Source organism: Salvelinus sp. IW2-2015, linkage group LG1 (genome assembly GCF_002910315.2).
Source record: "Salvelinus sp. IW2-2015 linkage group LG1, ASM291031v2, whole genome shotgun sequence".
NCBI lineage: Eukaryota > Metazoa > Chordata > Actinopteri > Salmoniformes > Salmonidae > Salvelinus > Salvelinus sp. IW2-2015.
In genome coordinates this window covers 19,918,881-19,930,766 of record NC_036838.1, presented here as the reverse complement: position 1 = coordinate 19,930,766, position 11,886 = coordinate 19,918,881, and the positions used below count along the sequence as shown (strand labels likewise).

Genomic DNA, 11,886 nt, shown 5'->3' with positions numbered 1-11,886 from the left:
TCTGAAGAGGAAGATGAGCAGAACAATGTGGAAATGACAAAGAGTTGGAGTACTACAACCCTCAGTCTGKTCAGAAAGAGATCAGGTACCCGACAATCATCGTCCATCATTGTCGAGCAAGAGTCAACCCTACTCCAGAAGATGACCATGCTGAGATGAATCCTCTCGAAGAGCTGATTTACTTAATTCTCGMTAACCCCTTACTCTTAGTTATGAATTCTATTCTAAATGGTTTAGACACAGCTTTCTCCCAAGCCCTTGAGTTTATGCATTCCCCCGAAATAAGCCAGTTGAATCCGACTTAAGARGTGTAGTACATGCAGGGACGCATGCAGATTCGGAAGGGGAGGATATAACCCAGACAATTTACACCAGTATAGAATTGGGTTTTTCTTTATTCAATACATTGTACTTACCTTAGAGGGCGCTATAGTATTGTATATTATATCATTTGTCTGCGCTTGAGTGAGAAACTACGTTTTATTTGTTTTCAAGATTGGTTTTGTTTCAAGACGGTGTGTTTGTCAAGAACAGTGTTTCAAGATTTCTTTTTTGGTCAAAATCCACGTGGAAACCGGTGAGTTACGTAGCTTMTTTTCTACTACAGTTGCATGGTAACTGAGAAAAGCCATTGAACTAGCATGTCTTTGCTTCTTCAATCCATCTCATTGAGGACACGCTTATTAATTGGATCAATCTTGGATACATAAGAGCTCCAACATGCACATGRGCACTACCCGGGTAGTAGGCCTACAAACTGAACACACACACACTAATACTTTTCAATTTAGGACCAAGACCATTTTTTACTGTGTTATTATACTGTATGTGTGTTGATGAATTTGTGTCTATGCAATAAATGTGCAGTTATTAAAAAATATAAAAAACGTTTTAATACAACGCTTGTGCCTGTGTCAAATTCTACTTTAGCGAACCTACAATAGATTCTAGCCCAGACACTACTGCTCCTAGAGAATATTGTTAAGTGTTACGTGTGTGAAGATTCAAATGCATTCTGTTATTACTAAATAATGTAATATGTATTTTAAATATTTGAATAAAAAAACAACATTTGATTAATAAAATATTTAATCAGTGTTCCTGAAATGAAGGGGATAGTGATGCAATCGTTGCGAGAGGGAGGGAATCTGATTTCATTTGTTCTCAACTTGTGGGTCAGACTCAGAATAAATGGAGTTAGTGCTGATTTAGCCTGCTCCGGGAGCAGGTTAGTTCTGAAGGATTTGTTGCCATAGAAATTTACCTGACTAAAAAGTTAACAAAATTTGTATGACTGGTTATCCCGAGTTGAACTCAGAGTTGACCAAAGTTACCTCGCTAGCTCCTTAAACCTGATTCGTAGAATACCCCTCTGGATACTTATCAAAATTAGCTGGCTACCCCTCAGGTGTGGTCCTGAACATAGACGTTAGTTTGATTTTTCTTTTGTGGGGAACACTCTTCACCCCCTGCTGGGTACAGGACTCTTGGTGGCAGGTGTGGAGGGTCCTGCTGTTTCCCCGTCCCCTTCCCTCTGGCCTGTCTCGACAGTGACAGGAGGGTCCCAGACCCCTCTGCTAAAAACAACCTTCAGCGTGTTTATGTTTTACCTCCGGAATGCTGACAGGCAATAGGTTGTGTGCGTGTATCATCACTCCAGAGGGGGAGGTGTGTGTGGGTTTTGTGTGTTCTCTTGCAGTCGGATGCAATAATTTGTATTTCAGCCTCTTGTTGCTCCTTACCCTGCGTGGCTGTGTGTATGTACGTGTGTTTATTGGGCTAATTTGAGACTAGTCTGTTTGTGTATCTCACAGTTTGAGTAGTTCTCTACTGCAGCAGATGCCAGTCTGTGTGTGTGTGTGTGGGGGGCTGATAGTGTGTTAAACTGTGTTTGTTCTCCTGCTCTGCTGTGGGGTGTTATTCCTGATGGCTTGGCGGAATACCAGCTGGCTCCGAGGAGGTCCTAAATCCCCATGTTACTCTACACAGATCTAAAGGAACAGAGCCTATTATTGTTTTCAGTTGAGAGGGATATTAAGGCAAAGTGTGTATCTTCTCTCCTCATGCAGAGTTGCTGGGTTGGTGCACAAGGTTTTGGCTTGTGCGGTACTATCTAGTCGCTTATCCATGACATGAGGGGAAGGAAGGAGAGGAAAAATAGTAGGATAGAACCGTTGCACTGTGTATGCCCTCCCCTCATGTGCTAAGTTGCAGAGTCCGGTGGGTCGACAGGGTGTCGCACTGAGCGGCTCCATCTAATCTCAGGGGGAACGATGGAGGAAAAGAGGAAGAGAGGCTGAACACGGCAAGAAAAAGGGAAGGGCCTGAAGTCAGCCTGACCTAAACAGCTGTGTGGAAAGGGGGGGGGGGGAGTGGAGAAATGAGAGCGAGGGGAAGAGTGTAGTGTTTGTGCAGCAGGCTGGCAGGGTGAACAGCTATTGAGAGGGTTGTAAGAGGAGAGGGGGAATGAGAGAGAGAGAGAAGGGTGTTTCTTTGAAGGCTGAAAGAGGGCAACCAGAGAAGAGTGTAAGTGCAGAGAGTGAAGGGTCTGCATGCTGGGAGGGAAGGGACAACAGCTAGCGAGGGAGAGAGAATGGTGTAAAAGTACAGGCTGTGTGTACAGGCTGACAGAAGAAAGAAGGGTGCAAGAACGGCAAGAGCYACGGCAGGAGGGTGCGAGAGAGCGGGCCCTGTGCTTTCTGAAAGAAGAGGGAGAGACGTGTGGTGAAGGAAAGACGGGGGGTTGGACTGAGTGAATGTTGTGACGGTTCCAGTTCTGGCTGAGTAGAGAGTGAGAAAGATCAACTTGGACAGGGGTGTGAGGGCTCACGGGGAGGAAAGGGGTTTTGGGGTGTCAAAGAAGCAAAGGAAGGACCTAGCTTCCCTGTACCAGTGTGAAAAGGAGGAAAAGAGTGATTCCCTATTGAAAAAACGAGGGGAGCCTAAGGAGTAAGAGAAGGAAAGCAGGTCCTTGGGATATCTGGTTAACTGACTTGTGGATAAKATCTGAAAAAGGGGAAGACAGAACCAGAGGATCAATGGGGTGCATTCACAGTATCCAGCATTGCAGCAGAAAGAGACACGCTCRGGAACCTGAGGGATCCCCGAAAGTAGCAGTCCACAATATCCCCGTTGAAATCCTACAGCTGGCTGAGGTAAGCAAGGTACTTGTTGACATCTCTGTAACCCTTCTGTGGCTCAGTTGGTAGAGTATGGTACATACGTCAGGGTTGTGGGTTCTATTCATGCTGGTGCCACTCATCCAAAGATGTATGCATACAATACTGTTAGTTGTTTTAGGCGCCTGCTGATATATATCCCCTCAGGAGACAATATTTTGGGGATGAATAAAAAGTACAAAACTTCAAGTTCTCGATTGTAACGTGAGTGACTCGCTTTTTGGAGTTGTCTTGTGACCCAACATATGTAAACAAAACCAATATTTCTAACCAGGACCCGGAGTCTCAGCCCATAAGGTGTCAACTGCAACCTACCCTATGGAAATGGGGCATGTGGATAGTGTCATGATGTGCGATATAACAGAAACACACTCTCAAATGGTTTGGATTGAAATTCAAATCAGTGGTCTCAAAGTCAGATCCTGGAGGCTAGGAGCATGTGCAATAGTTTGTTTGTTCCAGCCCATGGATACCACACTTGATCTAACTTATCATGGTCCTCAATCAACACCCTGATTAGTTGAATCGGATAGTGTTAGTTCTGGGCTGGAACAAAAACCTAGAGTACATTCAGAAAGTATTCAGGCCCCTTGACTTTTTCCACATTTTGTTAAGTTGCCTTATTCTAAAATGGATTAAATAAAAACATTTCCTCAATCTACACACAGAATACACCATAATGACAAAGCGAAAACAGGTTTTTAGAAATGTTGCTAGTGTATTACAAATATAAAACATATCTTATTTACATAAGTATTCAGACCCTTTGCTATAAGACTTAAAATTGAGCTCAGGTGCACCCTGTTTTCCATTGATCATCCTTGAGCTGTTTCTACAACTTGATGGGAGTCCACCTGTGGTAAATTCAATTAGGTCCCAGAGTTGACAGTGCATATCAGAGCAAAAACCAAGCCATGAGGTCGAAGGAATTGTCCGTAGAGCTCCGAGACAGGATTGTGTCAAGGCACAGATCTGGGGAAGGGTATCAAAACATGCTGCAGCATTGAAGGTCCACAAAAACAGTGGCCTCCATCATTCTTAAATGGAAGAAGTTTGGAATCACCAAGACTCTTCCTAGAGTTGGCCCAGCCAGAACCCGGACTTGAACCAGATCAAACATCTCTGGAGAGACCTGAAATTAGCTGTGCGGTGACACTCCCCATCCAACCTGACAGAGCTTGAGAGGATCTTCAGAGACGAATGGGAGAAACTCCCCAAATACAGGTGTGCCAAGCTTGTAGCGTCATACCCAAGAAGACTCAAGGCTGTAAACGCTGCCAAAGGTGCTTCAAGTTCTTAGTAAATGTTCTACTTATGTAAATGCTTTATCGTTATGGGGTACTGTGTGTAGATGGATMAAATATATTTTTCTATATTTAATCCGTTTTAGAATAAGGCTGTAACATAATGTGGAAGAAGTGAAGGTCTGAATACTTTCCGAATGTACGTACACCTGTTGGCCTAAAAAAAAAAAAAATGTTCTACACTGTAGACACAATGATCCTAGTTTGGCAGAGGTCTGGTGCGAGCTGCACATTCTACCTGGTCACCTCACTCATACCCTCTGCTGACTACTGACCAACCGGATGTTCCAGTTTTCAGTGGAAATGGAAAGAGAGCCTATGACATGACTTCTGCTTTTAGACATTAACAATGGCGACACTCCATCTTAACTCCTCCACATTTACTGGATTGGTTGAACAAGGCAGAAATGCAGAAGAGAACCTCCCCCAAGTTTTTTGTGATGGTATAACATTTTAAAATGCAATTTCGGGGAAAGATTACAACTTTGGAAGCAACTACTTGTCCACACTAAAGAGAGYATGGTCTCAGCTTTCTGTAGGTATAATTTATAATTTCTCAACGATCAATAAGCTCAAAGCACACTTTTTTACAATCAAGATATTTGAAATGGTTTAGAAATGTGGAGTATGAAAATGTGCATCGGTCAATGAGAGTGCGTGCACTAGGCCTCATTGCAATTTTTTTATTTTTTATGACATTACATTTACTGTTAGATTTATTCATGGCTACTAGCAGTAGGTGTTATATTTAGAGTTAGTGATCTAGCTACTATGTTTTGAGTTGGCACTTCCTCAGGTGGTAAAATGGCACCAATGTATTTAGGCTTATATGATATTAGTGCACATAAAGATGACAGCAAATGAATCTCTATTGAACAAAAAGGAGCCCTATTGTGACAGTAAAATATAACTAATATGGCCTGATGTGTTGTTCTGCCCCTGAGCAATGTCGATTAAGGCAGCTCCCTGCACCGCTCTGATTCAGAGGGGTTGGGTTAAATGCGGAAGACACATTTCAGTTGAAAGCATTCACTGACTAGGTATCCCCCTTTCCCTTTTTAATTGTCAACCCAAAATTCATGACAACCCTGGATTAGGTTGCGTATCAAAATATATTTGAATCGTGCATATCTGCTTGGACATGTTAGATGTAAAAATGTATTTATTGAATCTCCGTAGTCTATTACACTTCTTAATAAAGCATTGAGAATTACTTTGTAGTTACTTTATAAAATGATTAGGCCTACTCAAATTGTTTGTTGTGTGACACTGTGCACATTTCGGGGGGGCGGGGGGGTTGCCACCAAATCATGGCCTGGTGCCACCAACTGAAAAAGTTYGAGGCACCAGTGCCACCAGGGAAAAAGGTTAGKCCTGCCGTGTTTAGTCAAAGGTATTAAAGTATCCCCAGTATTRGCCGCACGCAATGTCAGTAGTCCCYTTTTAGTTCACTTTCAGAAGGGGTCATATACCGGTCAGGATTAGAGGTCAAGTGGAGAGAGAGAGCGGGGGATGATAGTTGGAGGGGATCGAAGGGGGTTAATCATGTCTGTTCCCTGGCGATCAAAGTTGAAGAGGAAGTGGTGTCCGTTACTCTCCTATGCGTCGCGTCGTCTGCGTGTCTGCTGTAGCCGTATTTAGGAGCAGCCACATTGCAACGTGGCTCCAAGTGTCTTTTCTAGTCTGTTCCAAAAATGTGAACTGCATGTATGTACGATTTCTTGACATGATTAAGGCCTATGTCATAAATCAMAATTCAGTCATTGAATTTGATAATCTGTGTGAGTGCTGTTCTATTGTTTTTGTTTTCATGATAGAAGTACAGTGAAAATACTATGGTATGAGGGTATGGTTGTGACAGTTGACCAGCTCAACTGCGCGTGCTGTTAATACTTATATCAATACCTGGCCGATGCTCTACAGCCCTCAAATTCAAAACTGGACCTTGATGCCAGTTCAACTGCTTTGCTTTTATTCTTCCCCTCTAATCAGGGACTGATWTAGACCTGGGACAACAGGTGGGTACATTTAATTATCAGGTAGAACAGAGAAACAGCAGTATACCCCTGCCCTAGAGAAAGAAACATTGGCATGGGTTTATACATGCAAAGAATTTGTTTGTTTAATGTGTCATGTTTGTTGGCAAAGTTGACATTGCATTACTCCAAACCACATGTATTGCATTGTGTCCAATGCACATTGCTCTCTTGAATGCCACGGACATTTTTCTTTTGGTGCCATGCGTATTTAACCCAAGCCAAAAATAAGGTGCTTGTTGACTAGGTGGATTCACACGCGCCTGTGTTCCTGTACCTATTCTGGGAGTTTCATGGCTCTTTTCGAGGTGTCACTCTTCTGCTCATGGAATGTGGGGATATAAATACACATCGTAGGATCATACCTCTGGTTTCCCCACCTGCTCCCGTCCCTTCCGTGTGTGTTACCCAAAGCCAGGACCCATACTTCAGCATGTCGTCAGCAACAGGCTGTCACTGAGAACACACACACACTTTGTGGAAAGGGGTGTCTCTGGTATTTGGAGAGGTTTATGTAGGCCTATGTGTGCATGTGGTGTGTGACTACAGTGTAGCGTAGTATGTGTGCTGCAGTGTGTTTGTGTGCATGCAAGAATAKATATCCAAGTGTGTGTGGGAGAGATGTGGATGCTGGCTTGCTGTTCACACACCAAAAAAAACACATCTACCAGAAGGTAATAATGAAATCCACTATGTATGAATCACTGGCACCGGCCGCTCCTCTCCCATCTCCATATTAGAGGCTGTGTGCTTTGGGGCTGTAATGGTTGGAGATGCCTTGGGAATGAGCTAGCCTTTGGCTGGAGTATGACGAAAGGGGTGGGGTGCTCAAATCCAGCAATTTCACAAACAGTCATGCAAGTCTACCGGGACAACTGGGGTGTACAGTTCCTATAGAAAGTATTCACACCCCTTCACTTTTTCCACATTTTGTTGTGTTACAAGGTGGGATTAAAATGAATTTAATTGTCTTTTTGTGTCAACGATCTACAAAAAATACTCTCTCAAAGTGGAAGATTTTTTWAAATGAAATTAAAGCTACTCCTGATTGCATAAATATTCAAACACACTACGTTGACATGCCCACACAAAACCCTCACATATTCACATACACTACATATGCACACAAACATACAAATACACACACATAAATACACTCATTGTTGCTAGTGCTGCGTTCCTTATTTAACTCTTATCAATCCTGATGCATAGTCACTTTACCCTGCCTTCATGTACATGTCTACCTCAAATACCTCATACCTCTGCACATTGAGCTGGTACTGGTACTCCCTGTATAGAGCTCCATTCTGGTGTATTTTATTCCTCTTGTGTTACTATTTCATTTTTAAACTCTACATTGTTGCTTTGGGCTCATAGGCAAACATTTCACTGTAAAGTCTTCAGCAGTTGTCTTCGGCGAGTGTGACATAAGATTTGATTGAAACCACATTCACTAAAGGCCCTAATTGTACTCTTTTTGCGGGGGATTCAATACATTTTTCTCATGCAAACAGTCAAATCAATCAATATAATTGAAAAGTTTGAATCCTATGAGAGAGGTTTTCTCTACATTGTTTGGTATGCAATGTGGCTTCTCTGGTTCTCTTCTCCTTTCTCACCACTAGGTGCAGCTATTGTCTAATATTTTGTACTCGTAGGCTTGTGAAAAACAGTGACATGACGTGCAGAGATGATAGATATAGTGTGAATAATTTATCGTATTTTTTATGTTTTAAAAAATTTACACACTGAATGCGGTAATATTATTCACATTGACGATGTAGATTTATATGAACCAATCAAACACAAGTTTTTGGCCACTCCCTTAGTATGACCTGGCCAATAGATTTAGTCAAATCTGTAAAAACAATCCTCTGGGATTTGTTGTGMCCCTAAATCCACCTACGTCGGGAATAGATCTGAAAGAGGATGAGTAATGATAAGACGTATATTTGACACTGAGGTAAAGTTGGTTATATAGTCGGACATTCAACAGACCATTCAACAGCCTTTCGCCAGACATTCGCCAAAAGCCATTTACAAATGTAAAAATCAATAACTAATTCACCGTTTGTCACATAATCATCAAACTAGATATGATTTATTCTATAAATYTCTAGCATACTTTTACAACCTTTATTTTGAGCACAAATTCCAGTTTTGATTTGATAGAAATACATAACATTATAAAATGCCTTGTTTTGTTTTGAGTTAACATGAGTTTTTATTTGATAGAAAGACAATTTTTAAGATGCCATTTAAAGCGGTATAAATCAATAACTAATTCACTGTCACAATCATCATACTAGGTATGATTTATTCTATACATTTTAGTATACTTTTTACAACCTTTTGTTTTGAGTAAAAATTCCACTTTTGACTTGATAGAAATACATAACATCTGTAAAATGCCATTTAAAGATAGTTAAATCTATAACGTTTTCACTGATTAGGACATTATCATCAAACTAGGTATTATTTATTCTATAAATGTCTAGTATACTTTTACAACCTTTGCTTTGAGCAGAAATTCCAGTTTTGATAGGGGGGGACGACACACAATGCAAATAGTCCGGGTAGCCATTTGAGTACCTGTTCAGGAGTCTTATGGCTTGGGGGTAAAAACTGTTGAGAAGCCTTTTTGTCCTCAACTTGGCACTCCGGTACCGCTTGCCATGCGGTAGTAGAGGGAACAGTCATGACCTGGGGTGGCTGGGGTCTTTGACAATTTTTAGGGCCTTCCTCTGACACTGCCTGGTGTAGAGGTCCTGGATGGCAGGCAGCTAAGCCCCAGTGATGTACTGGGCCATACGCACTYCCCTCTGTAGTGCCTTGCAGTCAGAGGCCGAGCAATTGCCGTTCCAGGCAGTGATGCAACCAGTCAGGATGTTCTCGATGTTGCAGCTGTAGAACCTTTTGAGGATCTCAGGACCCATGCCAAATCCTCAGTTTCCTGAGGGGGAATAGGCTTTGTCGTGCCCTCTTCACGACTGTCTTGGTGTGTTTGGACCATTCTAGTTTGTTGTTGATGTGGACACCAAGGAACTTGAAGCTCTCAACCTGCTCCACTACAGCCCCGTCCTGTAGTGCACAATCATCTCCCTAGTCTTGGTTACGTTGAGGGAMAGGTTGTTATTCTGGCACCACCCGGCCCAGGTCTCTGACCTCCTCCCTATAGGCTGTCTCGTCGTTGTCGGTGATCAGGCCTACCACTGTTGTCGTCTGCAAACTTAATGATGGTGTTGGAGTCGTGCCTGGCCATGGAATCGTGGGTGAACAGGAAGTACAGGAGGGGACTGAGCACGCACCCCTGGGGAACTCCAGTGTTGAGGATAAGCGTGGCAGATGTGTTGTTACCTACCCTCACCACCTGGGGGGGGCGGCCCGTCAGGAAGTCCAGGATCCAGTTGCAGAGGGAGGTGTTTAGTCCCAGGATCCTTAGTTTAGTGATGAGCTTTGAGGGTACTATACTATGGTGTGTAGTCAATGAATAGCATTCTCACATAAGTGTTCCTTTTGTCCAGGTGGGAAAGGTCATTGTGGAGTGCAATAGAGATTGCATCTGTTGGAGTGGTATGCAAATTGGAGTGGGTCTGATGTTTCTGGGATAATGGTGTTGATGTGAGCCATTACCAACCTTTCAAAGCATTTCATGGCTATGGACGTGAATGRTACGGGTCTGTAGTCATTTAGGCAGGTTGCCTTTGTGTTCTTGGGCACAGGGACCATGGTGGTCTGCTTGAAACATGTTGGTATTACAYACTCAATCAGGGACATGTTGAAAATGTCAGTGAAGACACCTGCCAGTTGGTCAGCACATGCCCGGAGCACACTTCCTGGTAATCCGTCTGGCCCCACAGCCTTGTGTATGTTGACCTGATTAAAGGTCTTACTCACGTCGGCTACGGAGAGTGTGATCACACAGTCGTCCGGAACAGCTGATGCTCTCATGCATGCCTCAGTGTTGCTTGCCTTGAAGGGATTTAGTTCGTCTGGTAGGCTCGTGTCACTGGGCAGCTCGCGGCTGTGCTTCTCTTTGTAGTCTGTAATAGRTTGCAAGCACTGCCACATAAGACGAGCGTCGGAGCCGGTGTASTATGATTCAATCTTARCCCTGTATTGACGCTTTGCCTGTTTGATGGTACGTCGCAGGGCAWAACAGGATTTCTTGTAAGCTTCCGGGTTAGAGTCTGTTACGGATACAAGTATTCTGTGTGTATCCTGTGTGTATTTCTGTTCTCTCCTTCTCCCCTACTCACAGGTGACAATCATCATTCCCCAATCAGTCATCAATTAGTCGCTAATCAGAAGACWCCTGCTCCTTTTCTCTTACCCAATCACAGTTCCTTTCCCTTGGTTTAGAACCCTGTCAGTTGTTTTCTCAGGAGCTCAATCTCTCTGTAAATGCCATATGTTGTAGATCTCTTGTGTGGTTTAGGATACATGTCACTTTGTCCCCACCTGTGAGTATTGTTTTTGGTTATGGTGTTTGAGTGTTTGTTTGATGGTGGGAAAGGTGTTAACCAGACAGTTCGCCCCATGGGCATACACTACCCATAGGTAAACTTTGTTAAATACACTAGTTAGAACTGGGCGGACCACCCACTGTATTTTTGGTTAGTTAGTTAGCTGTTGTTGAAATAGGCTAGTCTAGCTTAGGGGTGTTTATGGATGCTTATTGTTTCATTCCTTGGTCCAGCTCAGCCCCTTTTCCTGCCCTCCCACCCCCCATTACCGTGTGTTTACTAATAACCTGAGTTTGACGGTAGATTAAGTTGTCGTGGTTATTTGTTCTCACTGTTACGTTTTCACTATTATAATTTGCGTGAGTTGTGTTACGGGTCCCATTACCATCCCCCCCAGATTGTCGGGCAAAGGGATTCGTAACAGAGTCCCACACCTTGAATGCGGCAGCTCTGCCCTTTAGCTCAGTGCAAATGTTGCCTGTAATCTATGGCTTCTGGTTGGGGTATGTACGTCGTCCTCGATGCACTTATTGATAAAGCCAGTGACTGATGTGGTGTACTCCTCAATGCCATCGGAAGAATCAACGGAACATGTTGTTTGTGATAGCAAACAGTACTGTAGTTTAGCATCTGCTTCATCTGACACTTTTTATTGGCCGAGTCACTGGTGCTTCCTGATTCCTGCTTACAAGCAAAAATTAAAGCAGGAGGATCGAGTTGGTCGGATTTACCAAATGGAGGGTGAGGGAAGTTTGTACGTGCTCTGTTGGTGGAGTACAGGTGTCTTAGAATTGTTTCCCTCTGGTTGCACATTTAACATGTTGATAGAAATTTGGTAGAACTGATTTTAGTTTCCCTCATTAAAGTCTCGGCACTAGGAGCGCCACCTCTGGTGAGTGGT

At 43.2% G+C, this 11,886-nt stretch overlaps 1 protein-coding gene across 4 annotated transcripts in view; it reads left to right on the top strand.

Moving 5' to 3' along the window:
- Positions 1-2,416: 2,416 nt before the first annotated feature.
- The window catches only part of LOC111962208 (tensin-2), a 77,757-nt gene continuing 68,287 nt past the window's right edge, over positions 2,417-11,886 (top strand). For 3 of the 4 annotated variants that reach the window (XM_023985126.2, XM_023985135.2, XM_023985119.2), the window contains exon 1: positions 2,417-3,155. In XM_023985126.2, coding sequence (XP_023840894.1) covers positions 3,039-3,155 — 117 coding nt within the window. In that variant the 5' untranslated portion in view covers positions 2,417-3,038. The remainder of the gene's footprint in view (positions 3,156-11,886) is intronic. The other variant, XM_023985142.2, reaches the window with a different exon arrangement.